Below are 19,116 nucleotides of genomic sequence, written 5' to 3'. Positions count from 1 at the left end.
CGTTTTAGTTTCACGTGTGCATTTATTACCTGAATTTTCAAGCTGCTACCACCTGCTAAGAAGATGAGGACGAGCTGGCATGTTGCTGGTATAATTATTAATGATCTCACACTGGCAAAACAAAATTTGCTGCAAGCCAATTAGTGATGGATAAAGCACATTGCTCTATTTCATAAAAAACATGGAATTTACTGTTACTGAGCATAGACAACAGTAGATCATAAGACAAACTTACTGCAGGTCTCTAAACTCACTGATATTTGACAAAACAATATTTTTCTGTGTTTTGTGTACCATTTCAGATTGGCCTGCATTAAATTACAATGTAACTTTGGTAAAAAACACAGTGGTAGCTGGATCTCAGTATGTGTGACATTATGCACTACCCATGTAGAGTGTTTGCTGAAGACAAATAGCTTTTTATCAGATCTAGTGAGGAATATGGAAAAATTCAAACCTACAAACCATGATGTTAGTGCAGTCTAGTAAAGACTATGAGACCAGGTATTGAATGCTGTTTGTTTTATCAGTATTTCTTCAATGTCATGACAACACTGATCTTTATTTCACAAAAGTTTGGTACATAACTGCATGATGCAGGTAAGAACCTTCCTTTTTCAGTGGACCTAAACATGAACTTTTGTTTCTTTTTTTATTGTCCAACATTTTGCCAAAGGTCAGTAGGATGAAAAATTCGTATTGTGGGAATCCTACCAAATTCTTCCTGGTGATACTAATGAAAAAAGGGCCCAAGACCAAGTGGATGAATGCAATTGAAAAAAGACAGATTCCCCACATAATATTCTTTACAATCCAAGACATAACTTGTTTTTTTCTGGTTTACCTGAAACACTATGTGACATTATTTTAGCAGTTTAAGGCAAGAATGATGTTGGTTTGGGCTTAACAGTGCTATGCAGAAAAAAATTAATAAATAAAGAGCACTTGGGGTCAAAACCATTTTTTTTCAATATTTTGTTGTAAGGTCACCTGCAATTTGCTTTTTATTAGTAACACTTGGTCCTTTTAACTTTTTTCAGAAATAAGAACCTTGACTCAGTATTTTTTTGCACATAAAAATGCAAGTTATAAGTTTATATCACTACTGACTTTAGTAAGTCTAGCTCTTTCAATTGAGGTATTGAAATAACTTTACAACTTGCTATTATACTACCACTATTTTCACTAGTGAGTCATCAAAAAATTTGTTCAGAAGTGCAGTAAAAATATCAACTAAAGCTCGATGTAGGGTCAATTCTTTCAGCGCCTAAATGCCCCATTAATGATAACTTACTGAGTACCATATTATAATGATAGTCCTTCAACCTGGTTTTGCAGTGTTTTTATCTAGATCACTCAGAATATTTTTGATCTGATTTTTCAATAATAGAACACACTAAATGTTTTACAAAGGCTATATATATATGTAATTGAATAGAAATAATATATTATTGAAAGTTGTTCCATAGTAGAAAATTAAGAAAATTATCTTTTCAGTGTCCCAAGTACTGTGAAGAAGCCATTCCCAATTTCCTAGAGACATGACAATTACATAAATAATCCTGAGGGGATATAAGAGATCATCTGAGGTGGGTATAGAAACGCAGATCACCAGTGCAGATATTTACGAACCTCTTCAAAACCTCTGAAGTGGTAACAATCTTACTCTAGTGGTAAGAATCTCATCAGATTATTCCAACCTAATTGAAGCATTTTTTCCTAGTAACACTTTAAATCTGCCTACATAATTCTATTTCTTGCCTTGATCTCATCAGGTACAAACGATTATTGATCTTTGCTCCTTAACTGTCCTACAATTAAGAAAATAAAGCAAAATCTCCATTCATAAAGCTTTTTCTAATTGGTCATGTCTTTTTTTTTTCTTTAAATATTCTTTCTCTTCACTGGTCCCTTGAAACTTGTATCTGTATATGGTGGTCAGTGATCACAGTGACATTCCAGCAATGGATTCTTGTGCCACATTTATACTGAAGGCCCTTGTTATAGCTGAAAACAGCATCTGGTGCTTTCAAAGGGCAAGGAAAAATTTTTTTTGAAAATTTTTGGCGTTTTCTTTTGCAGTGGAAGTCTCAACACGTGACACAGCAGCATGGCCAGCCGGGTGAGAGCGATATTCAGCTTTCATATCTCACACGCAACATTCTTTTTCGAAATTTCAGAATAACCAGTATGGCTTTCTGTACTTACATTACACTTAGGGCTCGCCACAACCCCTGAAACATATCCCATTGTACCAACGCTGAGGCAGTTACTCTGCACTTTGTAGCTATGATTCTTCCCAGCTATGTTTATCCTTTACACCACGTTTATCACATTTCACCTTCTTGGTCTATCTATTTGGCAGGATCACTTTAAACCCTGAACCCTTTTTGTACCACTCATCCCTTGGCCAGGCTCACTACCCACCAAAGTCTTTTTCTGTGCTGTCATGCAAATTCAAAGACAAATCCCTTGCACCTCATCCGAGACCTGCTCCTACTTTTAAAATATACCATAAGCAAAAATTTTGGGGTTATGGTTTCTGCTTTTCAAATTGCCACGCTGTAGTTGAACCTCTGTTTTCTATTTTTTCTGTGAGAATGTCAGGCCTGACGCAGTATCACTGGAGGTACTAATCATGGATACCCCAAACCTTATCCTTACTGCTGAGCCAGATGCTCTGCCGAAGGTGGAAGTTAGATTAGCCTGATAAACTGATTGCAAATAAACTCATAATCTCCCTCGAAATACGAGGGAAAGCTTTAAATTTCATGTACCATTATTTGCCTTTTCCAGACATCTTCTGTTCTCTTCTGGGACTCACTTATCCTCCATAAGTTCTTAGAGACAAAAGCCTAGAGATTGCTACTCTGTGTACTGTAGGATTAATTCTAACAGGCCACCAGTACTCGTAAACCCTTCTGCCAGGTTTAGATTGCCATAGAACACTTTCAACTTTAAAGGAGTTGCTATTAAAACACTATCCAGAAATGTGGGAAAATTAAATTTACTTTGCGCACAGTGAGCTATTTTTCCTCATCTGCAGCCATGACTGAGTTGGCTTCATGAACATGTATTTAAAAGGAGCAAAGGGGAAGAAAAAAGCATTAACAAGGCACATAAGCAGGCTCACACATGGTTCCTAATTTCTATAGAATATAACTATTTTATAGTCCTTGCCTCTGGTGAATCAACTGCTAGGCCAGCTGGTAGCTCTCCCCTTTGCACTCCCACTCTTCAGACACAGTCTGGGACTGAAAACTCTTGCTGGGAAACACAGCTGAGTTCAAATGGATGCTGAAAATTTGTGAAAGCAGTTTCCAGCTTGTTGGCTGCCATCCTCCCTGGTGTCCTGTATGGCCCCATGCTGCTCTACAGCCCCTCTACCACTCTCCATCCAGGGACTCCTCAGCTCTGGGTAATCTCTGCAGTTTAACTAGCAACTTCAGCCATTCCAGCTCTCAATAAGGCTACACACAGTGTGGAAAACTAACACTGACCTCTTGCAGGCTCAATACTTGCATCTCTCAAGTCTATATTGGATATTGGCAGTGCTAGGTGAATGGCTGGACTTGACCTTAAGGGTTTTTCAACCTAAATTATTCTACGATTTTTATTCTTGAACAGCTTCTCACATGTCACACAAACTCCTCCGGCCTTCTTTTGTGGTTTCAGGGTCCAAATTTTTCTTTCTGGTGCCAGAAAATGTTGTCACCAACTAGTGAAATCACACTACAGGCATACTTATGCTAGGTCAAAAATCCCATAGATTTACAGATACACAGCTCCACTTCATTGTATACCTCTTTTTAAATTAAATACCTCTCAGTCACAATTAAACAACATATATAAACTGAATGTTCTTGTGTTCTACTCATTTGGTGTTTTCCACTTAATTCCCTTTAGAGATAATATCAAATATTACCTGAACTTTTCTTTCCTGGTGGACTTCCCTTTCCTCTGGGTATCTTAAGGAGGCACAGTTTTTGTTTCAGCCCTTTCCTACTATGCTTTGCATAACTCAAATAAATGCTCTTCAGCGTGCTTTCTCCCTGCCCTGTCTGTGTTCCTGGCACTTTGCTGTTAATATTAATTGTATTAAGCATCGGGTCATAATTAAGCCTTTTTGAACCTGAAAGGAGGATAAGAGAAAGAGAAACGTATTGAAACAAAAGGACCCTTCAGGCTTTAGCCTTCTGTGTCACTCTTTACTTGCTCACTTTCCGTGTTAAATAATGAGCTGAATTTTCCCTCATCTTTCTCTTAGGTCTAATGCCTCTTGCAAAACCTGCTGTCCTTTTCCATAATGTCCCCTGCTAGATCCAATTAATTTTGTATTTTTGCCATTCTCCCTAGTATCTTCATTCTGTCACAGGACAGTGATTTTCCAGTCTGTGAGTTTGGCAGAACATCAGAAAGGGAGATTTAACATAATAGCTGAAGCCACCACCTCATCAGAGTTTGTGAGGTCCAAGACTGCTACAGGGTATAACCCCAGGTGTGGTACGTGGGAATGACTTGGAGAGATGCAACAAAAGTGCATTCCTGGCCTGAACTGAAATCTTAACATAGGTGGCTCCAGCAGTACAGAGACTGGCATTCTGCAGGGAGCTAAGGGGCTGTCAAAAAGATGAACAGAATGATGCAACAGAGAAACCTACCCTGAAAATATGATTTAATTGTTCAACCCCCAAGAGTGAGCAGCAACAGAGTCACATGCAACAGAACCAAGAAGAAGGCAGGACAGAAAGGCTGGGAAAGCAGGTCTGAAAGCAGCATTCATTTGTACACCACTGCTGCTGAAAGTTTGCCCAAGTGTATTTTGTAATTCTACCTTCTGTGAAGGACTTCTGCCTTTTACAATACTGACACCTGCTAAATACTGCCTTCTGGACAGTTAGCAACTGTGTCAGGCTGGAATTTAGGCTTATTGCTTACCTTCCCCCATAAGAGCTTATTCATAGCTTCCCACTTAAGCTGCAAATATCAACTTGCAAGCCCAGCAACAAAATGCTGAGAGGGTTCACCTTCCTTCAATTTGCTTCGATGGGACTGCTCAGAGAGACAGGGAGACATCTGGCAGGTAAAGGAAGGATCTCTGACAAAAATATGGACAGGGTTAATTTCTGGCCTCACTGACAGAGATTTTTAAGACTCAACATTAATGATTTTTTTTTCTTTTTCCAGTTACTCTGATAGTAAGGTGATGTTTACTTTTTTTTTTTCAACCGTATCTCAGGTCCACATTGAAATTTTGTCTTGTGTAAAGGTAGTGAAAATTTACTCAACAATGATGTGTCTTTACAGTATTCTTAATACCAAAAGATACATTGAATCTTACTTTCTCCTGCATGAAACTGCATCACAAGACCTATCCAGAATTTGAGAGACTACCCAATGTAGTGTCCCCTGAATCCAAGCTGGAAAATGTCATGTCTTTATCAAAGACATGCTGATGAGTTCAGAGTTGCTGAGTTCAGTGCCATAAGAATTAATTATTAACTGTGCTGTTACAGACCGTGTGCTGAAACTGTCCTTGGTGTGATATCACATGCTTAAAAATAATGCCTCAATCTAATTAAGTGTGTGAATTTAGATGAGAAAGGTAACTGCAGGTTGTGCACTTCTTTTCTGTTGAACTTGCAGGACCACATCTGTAATTATGTGTTTGTTTTCTTTTTACCCATAACTACATCTTGAGTAGAAATGCGTTTAAATTCTGCCATATTTTCCTCTTTCCAGTTATCTAATCTATTCTATAATGCTTCCTAGAACTTCATGGGTCCAGCAAGCATTAAAAAAATAATTTGGTAAAAACAACAAACAAACAATTATGATACAATACAAACTCTTTCATTTTCTTACATTATTCATTTTGATTCAAATTCACGTATTTAGGCAGCATATCAAGGTAAAAACTCACTGAAATGTAGTGCTTGTATATATGAGAAAATTAACTTCTATAGCCACAGTCAAATAATTAAACAGCTTTAGTTAGGTCAGTGTAATTCCCTATTTCTTCTGTAGAGTAATTATACTGGAATAAAGCCACTTTAATTCTGGAATAGACTGTGCACATGGGGAACTATATTGAAACAGCTGTAGTAAAATAATTATTTTACTACAGATATGCTGCACGCTTCCCCCCTGTAAGCAAGCCATCAACATAAAAATCTTGCCTCTTTCACAGAAGCTCTGCTATTTTGGCTCGATCCTATTCCACAAACAACGGCAGAGGACTTTCCCAGCAGAATGAACACACAACTCGGAGAACAGCTTTTACCTCTCAATTCCTCACTGAGTGGCGAGGTGCAGTAATGCACTTACAGTTTTTTTACCAGTTAAACAGTTCTGAGATGCTCTCAGATGTGGAATGGAAACTGTGGATAGAAAATGCACCCTTTTCTGTAATTAACTATATATTTTATAAAAGTGTAGTCCATCACAGTGGTAACTCCAGATGAAAGGAGTAGAAGATGGGCTGCAGCAGCACTCCCTCCCTCTGCTGGCCTGTGGATACCTTGTGCCTGGTAGGCATTGCCTCTCACCTCCACTACTCTGGCACAGCCTGAGGGCAGAGCCTTTCTCTGCCTTGAGCTTCCAAAGCTTGGAAGTCCCATAGGCTCACTCCCATCTCAGCTTACACCAGTGCAGAGGCAGAGAAGTGGCCATTCCTCTCTACTTCTTTGCGCTGCTGTCACTTACGAAGTGAAGAGTGAATAGAGCTGTAACATTCTGCTTATTGCACCGTGTTTTTGTTTAACTACCATTAGTTGCAAGATTTTAGTACTCTAGACTTAAAGCACAGGCTTTGGCTGGTCGATTACATACTATGTGAATCCAAGACCCAATTTTTGCAGACAAAGGATTTCTTCCTTCAGCCACACACCTACTCAGTCAGAGGTATTTCACCTCAAAGGCCCTTTAAAATTTGGCTCCCCAAGCTCTCAATAGGACATAAAAGTTCACAGCTCTTGCAGAAGTCATTTGAACGATAAAGATAAGAAAGCTGGGTCACAACTTACCTCGATCTGTGTCATACAGGAAAACAAAGCGGTTCCATTCATAATGATCCAGCAAGCTCAGGAGGGCTCCCCTCAGGGATGGCCGCAGCTGCAGCACGAACTGACTCTCACCCTCCGTGGGGAAACTTGGCGTGATGAGGGAGATGTGCAAGGCGCTGCAGAATGAGGTCAAGGTATGTACTGATCTCTTATCATATAGTCCAAAAATGGCAAAAACTCCTCTAGAATACTGGGAGCAAACTGAAAGAAAGAAAGAAAGAAAGAAAGAAAGAAAGAAAGAAAGAAAGAAAGAAAGAAAGAAAGAAAGAAAGAAAGAGTTTAATTAGTGACAGAATCTGTAAATACGTACTTACACATTCAAACATCCCCAAATTTTTAATTTGAAGATTTGCAATTCTGCCTGTACAGTTAAATTAAATTTTCACATGTGTTTTATTCTGGAAACCAATAAATAAATAGCTAAATAGCATTTTGCGACTTTCTGTTCCCATTCATTGAAGCATCTATAGTGGTTTTACTCGAAAATAAAATACAAAATAAACAACGTGTATTTTTGCATACCAGTGAAAAAATCAACATATAATGTTTTAGCCATAGCTCTGCATACTATCAGGCATTTCCATTACCTTTAACTGAAAAATTTTCACATTCTAAAATGTGAAAATTATCAAAAAAATGTTACTGACCTTGTAAGTGAAATCTGGACATTCTGAATTGTAACAATGTAGAACCTTTGTTCCCTTTTAAGCAGGAAGTCCTTGTGGTACATTAAAACACTTCTAGAGACATTGAGTAAAAAAAACCTACTTCATGAATAATGTCCTTGACTTTAAGAGGGCAGTTTAAGTAAAACATAGTAAGTCAATGTGATCACACTTTTGCCCCAGCCCTTTTGTTTCTACCATGTGCTACCCGAAAACCAGAAAACAAATGACCTGAATATATATTCTGAGTTCTGATTTGCTCTTGGACTCATTTAAGACATAGGGAAGGACTTCTATTGATTTCATCAGACTGGGTAAGGACTTTACTGATCTCTGCACATAAAAGCAGGCATATGGGTATTTTCTTAAGCAAATACTGCATTTCTATCAATTTATAAAGGGTCTAATGAAGAACATCCCATTCCTTTGAAGCACAAATCAAGTTACTGGAAACTGTGTGATCATTAATAGTGTTACCTATCCCAGAATCACAGAAAATGGAGAAAGGAACAGTCAGTTAGGGGATCATCATATACAAGTATGTGTATCTCCTATGCTCTCCTGATCCAGATTCTCTCTTCTTACAGTCCATTCTTACATGTTGCCTAAACACAGGAAAACTTAAGAAACCCTCCCACTAGCCTGGAGGTCACAATCATTCTGCATGTGCAGTGCAGTCAGGGTACAGTGTACACCCTTAGCAAATTCAAATCAGTTCAGCTTTAACTTTTTCCACATTACATTTACTGCATAAAGAGCTGAAAATACAAATTGTGCATTTTTCTCCTAAGATTTGGGTGATTTACCCAGTTCTGATGTCAGAACTGGGGTAAGTGGCTTGAGGGCAGTTTTGCGATTTTATGTGCTCCTCCACTGCTATGGCTCCCATCCTAATGATTTTTATAGCCAGACTGTATATCAGTAAAGCTTTTTCAAAAACCTTCTTCCTTTCTCTAAGCTCCCCTTCAATATGCACATTTCTTATAAACCCTCTCAGTATTTTCCTTTCTGGACCACACAAAACAGATTCCCACAGACCCCTCAAACTGGCCATTTGCCAAATTAGTGGCTTGCCGTTCCACTAGTCATCACAGGCAGCGTTGCTCTCTGCTTTCCCAGCTCCATCTCATCTTGCTTGAACACAGATGACCAAAATGCTGAGAATTTCAGCTGAAGGCTTTCTGCTTCTTTTTACATTATTCCCCATCTCTACCTTAAAGTACTTTTGCTGACATATCCTAAGACAACACTGTGTTTTTCTAACTCTGAACCTCAGTGATGGCTGATGACCATGTTGGGATCAAAATTCTGCTCCTTCTTCCTTCTGGGCCATTTGCAAATGATGTGTTTCTGCTTACAGCATAGAATTTTCATTAGTCACTATTATTCATTTTCCATCATGCCACACTTATTACCATACTCCTCAAAATTATTTACTTCTATGGTTAAAGTCTTAGTCTGCTCTGTTTGATGTACTTATCTCCCTCTCCAGCAAATTCCATCACTGTACCCTGACTTTTTAGCTCTGTGTCTGCTACAAAATTAGACACTTACTATCTTCCTCCTGTAATTGTGCTTCTCCAGCCTGGTACCTCCTCTTCCACCAAAATTTGTTGCCATCTTCTCCATTGTTTCGTGCTTGCCTTTTGACTCCATTTGTCCCCATTTCCATAAATCACTTCTCTTCAGAGCATGTCTATTTTATTACATTCTCTTCGAAATTGGAAGATAGAGATCAATCCTATACTGTCTACCTTAGGAACTTCTGGTTGCGTTTTATGCCATTTTCAGTGTACATCCATATTTTAAAGCTTTCTTTCCATCAAAATCTGTTCTATAACTTCACTGATCATACATATCACAACTTACTTAACAGGTCTAGTAAGAGGCACTTGTAATTTCATCTGCCCTTCAGTAAACCAATTCTTGAAGAACCAGGGAAAAAAGATGCAATTTCCCTGTTCCCATTAGTCATCACACCTCTTTTAAGATCAACATTCTCCTTGAGTGAAAATCAATATGAAATATCTATCAGTTTTAAATCTCCAAACCAGATTTTTCTGCTTTTCTGTCCCATCATCAATATAGAACAGCTTTAATTATTTTCCTATTTCCTGTACTTTTATTTAAATATGTAAATGACCTTCTACTGTTGTTTTAATGTCCTTTAAAAGTTTCATTTTTCAGTGGAAGCCCTAACTTAGGCTCTCATTTCTGAAGCAAATGTCCTTTATAGCTCCTTTTTTAAAAAAAACCCCAAAACTTTCTTATTAATAATCCTTTTTAAACACTTGTTTCTTGTATCTTCCTTCTATAATCATTCATTCAGTCACATCCTGTACATTATCTTCCTCTGCAGAGGGATTTCTCTGTGTTTTACAAATATTTCTGTAAGGATATGGCAGCCTTCTCTATTTTTAAACACAGTTCAATTAACCGTGACAACTGAAATAATTGAACACAAACCTCATGTATATAAGTGGCAGTTACTTAATGTGTTTCTTGTTTAGACAAAATCCTTCCTAAGGCTCCTTGTTGTTGTACTTTGCACTTTTACAGTGGCACAGAGTACTTTTTGTAATACACGGTCCTTACAGTAGGAATCCACATGATGAAAAATTCAAGAAATCAATGCCAAGCTGTGAAATTGTACACTTAGTGGAGTTAAAGCTTGAATTCATTCTCAGGATGGAGAAAAAAGTCAAACTTGAAATTTCATTAAATAACATTATGTGACCCTGGAGTACTTATAACTTCAAGTAACAGAATAATAATTCTTCATGTTCAAAGGAAACTATCCTTGCCACAGCCTAAATCCAAATGTGATAAAACATTATCTGAGTACCATTAGAGTCCTGAAATAGCCGATCCAAGAAAACTTGTGCTGTTATACTTGAGATCAAGACTGGGAAGTAACTGAAGAGTGTCCTTCTTTGCTCCTTCATAAGAAAAAATGCTAAGATGAGGGTTATGAGAATTTTTTCTTACTCAGTACAAAACCCCCAGAGAGGAAAAATGCCTGTGACACTATGGAGATGAAGCTTTAACATATGCAGAGATGCTGCAACACTCCTGAATCAATTTTACAGTAATCAGCAGCAACCACAAAAATCAGCAAAGCCAGGAGGATTTGCATTCCGACTCATTACTGCTCTCAGAAAATGCCTCCAGGCAAACATGACTACCTGGATTTCCCAGTTCTTTTTCCATTTCTCTTACACTTCTAAAGGCATTTTACTTATTAAAAATGCACTAAATTACGCTTGGTAAAACAGTTGCATATTAGCATTCTAAGAAAATTTTGTTCAAGATATTTTCCCTCATAAATATAAAGCAGTGACAAGAACACTTTTATGAGCATACTTTGAAAAATATTGAATAATAATTTGTCTTTAAACCAGATATCTCTTCATAGCTGACAACCTACTATCCGTATTACACATACTATTTTCTCCTGCAGATTTTTCAATGCCATTGGTCTCACCACAGATGAGATGAATGCAGAGGTCAGACTCATAGAATCATAGAATGGTTTGGGTTGAAAGGGACATTACAGGTCATAGAGTTCCAATATTCCCTTTCATGGGCATGGACACCTGCCACTAGATCAGGTTACTCAGTGCCCCATTCCACCTGGTCTTGAACATCTCCAGGGATGGGGAGTCCACAACCTCTCTGGGCAAACTTTTCCAGTGCCTCACCACCGTCACAGTGAAGAATTTCTTCCTAATATCTAATCTAAACCAACCCTCTTAAAGTTTAATACCATTCCCCCTTGTCCTGTCACTACATGCCTTTGTAAATAAACTCTCTCCATCTTTCTTGCAGGCTCCTTCAGGTACTGGAAGGCTGCAATTATGCCTCCCTGCAGCCTTCTCTTCTCCAGGATGAAACTTGGTTCTCTCTGTCGGGCTTTACAGGAATAGCACTCCAGCCCTGGGAACAACTAAGTGTTCCACCTCTGCACTGACTCCTCCCTGTGCTGGGACCCCAGAGCTGGATGCAGCACTGCAGGTGGGGTCTCACCAGAGCAGAGCAGAGGGGCAGAATTCCCTCCCTGGCCCCGCTGCCCACACTGCTTTGGATGCAGCCCAGGATACTTTTGGCTTACTAGGTTGTGAGTGCTCATTGCCGCGACATGCTGAGCTTCTCATCCACCAACACCTCCAAGGCTTTTCCCCAGGGCTAGTCTGAATCCTTTCTCCACCCAGCCTATTCCTCTCAGAACAGACTCCAGAAAAAAACATTGCAATGCACCTTAAATAGCCAAGATTGTGCTGATACAGTCGTTGTAATATGAATTAGATGTGTTCTTTTCTAGCAGATTGTACTACGTGGTAGTACAATCACTTTAAAAGAACAGGTGACTCAGAGGACCTTCAGTTAAGAAAAGATATCATAATGCCAAAATGGCAAAAATTGTATATACTGAAGGGTTTACTGACACACATGGTCAAGTCACAGTAGTCTTCTTTCTCTGTAAGAGAAATACTTTCCAAAGTTCCTGCTATTGTTCTAAAGACAAGTCCCTAACAAAACACAAATCTTACCCTGAAAAATGAAAAGCAAAAAATTCCAACAACTTCTTATTTCCAAGTTATATCCAGACAGTTTAAATCCTCTAAACAATATATTTACAAAGAATAAGGAGTGTACAGCTGGTCTGCCAACAGTGTTAGTTTTGCTCAGCAGCGAACAGGTACCAGATACAGGAACCATATATGTAGGAATCTGGAAGACCTGCAGCCTAACACCAAGCAACATGGCAGATGCTGCTTCAGAGTCACGACTCGCTGACCCTGAGTGTTCCAGGACACAGGTTCTGGAACGAGCATTTTAAAATGCTTTTCCCTATGTTTTCAACACCTGTGTGGGAAGCCCTGGCACAGTTAGCTGTTATAGATATACTGACAGACACCCACATCTGTTATAAAAACCCAAATTATGGAAGCACCCAAATTGAAAGACTCAAGACTAGTTTACATTGTGGAAGTTTTCAGATATGAGGACAGTCTTTCATTGCTGTCTCTTCCATTCCTCCTATGCTTTGACATCCAGACAGGGATTAGGGATTATGATTGGTCAATGACAACTTGTGTCTGACTCTCCTTCCTCCTCAGGCTGCACTCTTTCACTGCTCCTATGCAGTGTTTTTTATCCTTTACTAAATGTGTTATCACAGAGGTACCACAGCATCACTGACATGCTCAGCTTTTACCAGCAGCATGTCTGTTTTGGGGCTGGCTGAAAACTCCCTCTGTCTGACATGAGAGTGGCCCCTGGCATCTTCTCACAGAGGCTGCCCCCGTAGTCCCTCCCCCCAGCCAAGGAGGGGCAGACTCTGATCTCTTGTCTGTGGTGCCCAGTGACAGGACCCGAGGGAATGGCCTGAAGCTGTGTCAGGGGAGGTTTAGGTTGGGTATTAGAAAAAGGTTCTTCACCCAGAGGGTGGTTGGGCACTGGAACAGGCTCCCCAGGGAAGTGGTCACTGCACCAGCCTGACAGAGTTCAAGGAGCATTTGTACAGTGTTCTCAGGCACATGGTGTGACTGTTGTGAATGGTCCTGTGCAGGGCCAGGAGCAGGACTTGATTATCCTTGAAGGTCCCTTCCAATTTAGCTTATTCTATGATTCTTTGATCTGGTAAACTTCAGAGAGCAACGAATTTAAAAAGTACATTTAGGGAGTCACATTTCCTTGCCACCATAATGGCACATGAAGACTTTCATTTGAGATGTGTCTGCAATGCCATCTGTGGTCCATGTCTTCATGGGTCACAGTCATATACACTATTTTTTGTTCAGCTGCTGTGCACCTGCCAGCACTGATGTAAAAAATACTGTGTGAATTTTCCTAACCTAAAGAACTCCTTCCAAGAGGAACAGCCTACCCATATGGAGATGCAAGCTCTACATGTGAGATGAAGCACAGAAGGGAGAATCATTTAATTTAAATATGAACCTGCCTCACAAGGTCAAATGATTTATCAACTTATGTCTGTGAAAGCTCTGACATCTGAGATGAGATTAAGCAGTATTTCTCAAATAGCTTTGAGATTGGCATTTCATGTTAAAATGTCCAAAGATCTTTCTGTTCATTTTGCACAGATCATCCCAAAAATCTCTTTGTCCTCTGTGCTTTCGGATCCACCTCCTCCTGATCACTCCACTGACCTCCACCTCCTGGAAGATGACACAAGGCTAGCTAAAGCTCTGGAACTAAAATACAAATGATCTAAATTCATGCCTCTGCAGTTTTAAACTATCTTGCACCCAAATCCAGTAGAGATTTGATACACATATGCTCTTCCTCAGTTGTGTTTGAGACGGCTGATTTAATACTAAATTATGCTCTTGCATTAAGAAAAATTCCCAACACTGAGACAAACTTAATGAGATGAACTAAATCACTGATATAAGATGACAGACAGGATTATAAAAGAGAAAACAGTGTTACATAAAGTGGCTAGATGAAAAAAAATATACATGTATTAGGACCAGTTTACTACCATCTTAAGAACGGTCTGGAGTAGAGTAGGATACCTCTAAATAGGGTCATCCAAAATAGGACAAAAGGGAAACAAGGAGGTTTTTTTACACATTATATAGTTAATACATCCAACAACATCCAACAAAACCCTATTCATGTTCTGTTTATAGACCCTGCACCCTCTAAATCATCATGTACCTTTGTCTTTTGATCACAAACTCCTTCAAGAAAATTAATTATCTTGCATTTAGGAGACACACATCACATGTCAGGTAGCAACATATCTAAAGCATTATAACCAGAAATAATATCACAGCATTACTTTAACCAAAACCAGCTTATTGCTCTAAAATTTAACACTGTATTAGTGGTTGAGGTGAACAAAAAGATATTACATTAAGATAGTTCCAGCCTTAGAAATAAAAAAAAAAAATAAAACCCAATGAATCACAATACCCCCTTGAGTATTTATTCCTCTCAAACATTTGTCCTCCTATAGTAAGATATTGCATAATGAGAAGTCTGGTATGTTGGGTACTGAATCTCTGAAACTAAATCAATCCCCTGGAGCAAGTCACTTTGCATTCCCATGTCTCAGTTTGCAAGGTTTAAACTGTCTGTTCTATTGGGGACTATAAGCACTTGACAGGAAGGCCAGCCTCCTATTAGATATCTGTAAAAAGTTTAGCACAATGGTCCAGCAGTCTCAAGTGCTTCTGAGTGCTAGCCCAATGTGTATGAATGTTATACCTAGTGGACACATATCTTGCAGTTCCATAGTAAATTCTGAACCCCTAAAAACACATAAGCCTTTGTCCTAAAGGTCATTGTGTTTGGTTGTATGCATAAGATTAAGCAGGTACTAAAAAGTGTGCAGGAGTAGTTAAATGGAGTTCAAAAGACAGATCCATCAAACACAGCAAATTCAGGAGTGTTTTTTACTCACAGCAGTGGGTTACTTCTAGTACTCTCTTCTAAGTGACTTACCAGCTCATTTAAAAATACTCTCCTAAGAACAATGAAAGCCTTGGTTTAATGTGCCAAATCAAATGGTAATTCGGGAAATGCAATTCTGTTTGTTCAGCTGCAGATGTGAGAACATATTGAAAAACAAGATTCAAACTTACTACATTTTTAAATTAATTGTTACATTTCCAGAAATCATTTTTGTGAATTGTCTCTAAAAGACTATTTCTGCTCAAAGACAATTCCTGAAACAATATCAGAAAGTGAAAGTGCATTTCTTGCCTATTGAATGGAAAATGGAATTGAATTAGCTTAACTAACATGCATGGTATTTTCTTCTTTTAAAATGAATTTGAAGATTTTAATATGGTATTTTGTGTACAGTGTCTTATACCAGATCACTAAGCTACAGAACATTAACTTTAGAGGGTTTCCCTGAGGGACACTCAGAATAAAAGAGAAGACCATTGAGACCAGGCAAGACTGGCTTGCAGATCCACCTGCTGAACTCTCCTCCGTGCTTCATACGGAGGCAAGATTGTCTCTCCAGAAATTAATACATTGATTAAAGTTTCCTCCAAGCCAATTGCAAAAGAAGTTGTGCAAAAAGCATTTGTGTCTTTGTATGTAAACAGGGGCACAAAGGGAGAGTGCAGGAGTCTGTCTCACGTGGTTCTTACCACCCAAAAGTCAAGGGTTTATTTTCTAGGGTTTTTTTTCTGTCTCTAAAATAGAAAAAAGTATATTCCAATGACAGACCTTAAAATGGGTGATGAATTAAGTGTACTGATTTATCCACTAGAGGTACCTTTCCCTTTTTAGCTACAAAAGGAAACTACACAATTATGAAAGGCTTGGCACCTACATTTAGATAGATGGATTTAAGATTGTTCCCAAAATCTCACTTTAGGAAAAACACCTCTGTATTTTTAATTCCCTCTCCATCCCTAGATTCAATCTGATTTGGAGCTAGCCTTCTCTGAGGGCCATCTCATTTGACTGACACAGATCCCTTGCAGCCAGGGGCTGCAGGTATTTCTCAGAGATCATGTATATCTATTTTCCTAAAAAGTGCTGACAACTCTCATTTCTTGATAAAGAACACAAAGTAGCTTGGCTGTTCATAAACTTTTGTGAGGGAAACTGCTTCAATCTTTAAATAATTTCCATCTGAAAACTTGAGCACCACTAAAGTATTTTACTTTCATTAGTATATAATTCCACATAGTTTAAATCGAATGGAATGTTTGTATAGAACAAGAAAAAAATTTCCACTGGGTTTATTTACAAAATTTCTTTTTCCTCTGTGCCTTGGCTAATTTCTGTGATAGAACACCCCTCACGAATTTCACATTTGCTGAATGCTACCAAATCTCTTCTCATTTTTTAAAGCACTTTACTGCTCTGTCTACAATAAATCAACCAGTCTTTGTGCCTTTGTCCTCCAGTCCTGTGCACTCCATGGATCTGATATTTATAGCTATCTGGCAATGCACATACACGTGTGTATCCCTAACTCTGCCAAAACTTTCTTTTTGAAAGCTCTCCCATAGAGAATCCTCATGCAGCATTTACCTTTCATAGCCACATGAATGAGAATCCACATCAGTACAGGAGTTCTTTTTTGGCTGTTTTTAAAAGCTGATAAAAATATCAGTAACATGTGAGACTTCCAGGCTTTTCAGAACTACAAGTTTTTTAAAAAGTTAAACATGATAGGAAGTTCCTATGACACTGGCAGGTTTTCTCAAGAACAAAATGTCCAGAGCCACCTTTGAAATTTTTTTTCCTGCTTCAGGATAAAAGCTTAGAGAGGCATAACAGATTGCATGGAAATTAGACTGGACTACAGTAAAAAACTGGTTTATGGAATCAATCGTAAAATTCCCAGTTGCTTAATTGAGGTGAACATTTCAACTCTGATACTGCTGGTGGTCAGAGATCTTCTTGCAAAATCCTATCACCTTTTCAGTTTGCCAGCTGAGGGAAAAGTCATCCTCATTAAATGAATATCTAGAGAAATCATGTTTGATAACTTATCTAGATTGTCTGTGTGATTAAACATTTTTTGCTTCTCTGATTAAACATTTTCTCTCTTTCTTGGAGAGATTCATTTTCTTACGAGACATATTACTTCTTTCAGTTCAAATTTGAACTTCATCCAAACATTTCTTTATAGAGAAAACAAATTACTTTGCAGCTTGTTTTTCCCCTCAAAATCTAAGATTTTACAAAACCTTCCCCCATATCCTATTTTAATGAGACAAAGCAAAGAAAATATGAATTTTGTTTTAAGAAGTAACCCTTTGATGGCCCACTTCTTTACAATGCTAGCCTCCATTTTTAAAAAATTTATCTTGAAAAGGGAAAAAATAGGCATATTTAAAAATATGCTTTTCTTTCCAGAAGAAAAAGTGCTGAAAAAACCAAATCAGTTTCATCAATTCTAAATAGCATGGTGTCTTATGAAGTGTGCAGTTGATTACATAAAACCAGCTTTTTATACATAGCTGTGCTACCACAGTTTTTTTTTTTTACACATAAGAAGAACTATTTGTAGTTTACAGAAAAAAATAGAGACAATTTTTTCTTAATTTTGGAGAAATACACGGTAATTTTGCAGTACTCCTGCCAGCAAAACTGTCATTGACAGGAATTAACTGAATTTAATTTGAGATATGAGAGGTGAAGCCATACAATATGGCTCCTGACCTAAACTGTTTTGATGAATGCCTCACCATAATTTATACCTCAAGTACTGTTCTCCGTTTGGGGGCTCACTGCCAGAAAGACATTGAGGGGCTGGAGCGTGTCCAGAGAAGGGCACCGGAGCTGGGGAAGGGTCTGGAGCACAAGTCCTGTGAGGAGCAGCTGAGGGAGCTGGGGGTGTTTAGCCTGGAGAAAAGGAGGCTCAGGGAGGACCTTATGCCTCTCTACAGCTGCCTGAAAGGAGGCTGTAGCCAGGTGGGGGTTGGCCTCTTCTCTTGGGTAACAGGTGGCGGAACAAGAGGAAATGGAAAGTTGTGCCAGGGCAGGTTTAGATTGGACATTAGAAAAATTTCTTCACTAAAAAAGTGGTGCCCAGAAGTGCCACAGAAGTGATTAAACCTCCATCCCTGAAAGTGTTCAGAAAACACGCAGCTGTGGCACTTTTGGACATGGTTTAGTGGTGGACATTGCATGTTATGTTTATGTATGGACTCAATGACCTTAGAGGTCTTTTTCCAACCTATATTATTCTATAATTGTATTAAATTTGGGGGGAGGGGATTTCCAATGTTATTATAAAGATCCATCATCTTCTAACAAGAGCACATGCCAGAGCATCCTAAACCATACCCTAGATTTTCTCTTGAAAGCACGATTCCTAATGTACTGGTTTGTTGTATCTCTTCCGAGAAGGTTGGCCTTGTGGTCTTAGAGGTCTTTTCCAGCTTTAATGATGCTGTGATTCTCTAACTCACATTTTGAACCAATGTTGCTTCTTTATGTCAAATGTCGTGTACTAATTTTACTGAACTGAAAAAACCCCATGAACACCACGGTAATTTGAGGAAGCTCAAGAAAAGCATTTCTTGAAGTACTGAGGAAGCTTGGTACAACGCTTCCACGTGACTTTAAAAGGGGACTAGACATTTAACTGCTCCCTCTGGCTTAGGAAATATCTTCCCAGACCACTGAAAAATCTGGCAAAGGAAGAAATAGAAGGCAGGTAATCATGAAAGATGTAACTAAATTGGTCCAGTGTGAAGATTCATTCCAGCATGGTTTTCATTCAAACTTGACCAAAGATGTTATTTTTTGTCTGTTTAGAGTTTTATATTTAGAATTAAAGTCTGTCCTTAGGGAAGTGATGTCATTTGATTCATCACTAGAACTCTGTTGTTCTTCTGTTGGTGAGTATGTTTTTCAAATTCTTATTCTTCCACCTT

At 38.6% G+C, this 19,116-nt stretch overlaps 1 protein-coding gene across 3 annotated transcripts in view; it reads right to left on the bottom strand.

Moving 5' to 3' along the window:
• Positions 1 to 19,116, bottom strand: part of GRIA4 (glutamate ionotropic receptor AMPA type subunit 4) — a gene marked incomplete at both ends in the record, with an annotated part of 215,918 nt that overhangs the window by 136,794 nt on the left and 60,008 nt on the right. For all 3 annotated transcript variants that reach the window (XM_082279260.1, XM_082279259.1, XM_082279261.1), the window contains one exon: positions 7,026 to 7,265. In XM_082279260.1, the coding sequence (XP_082135386.1) occupies positions 7,026 to 7,265 (240 nt within the window). The remainder of the gene's footprint in view (positions 1 to 7,025; positions 7,266 to 19,116) is intronic.

Source organism: Coloeus monedula, assembly GCF_965178545.1.
Source record: "Coloeus monedula genome assembly, chromosome: 3".
NCBI classification, from domain to species: domain Eukaryota; kingdom Metazoa; phylum Chordata; class Aves; order Passeriformes; family Corvidae; genus Coloeus; species Coloeus monedula.
Note: the sequence above shows the minus strand (reverse complement) of the source record. Positions and strands in the feature narration are given on the sequence as shown.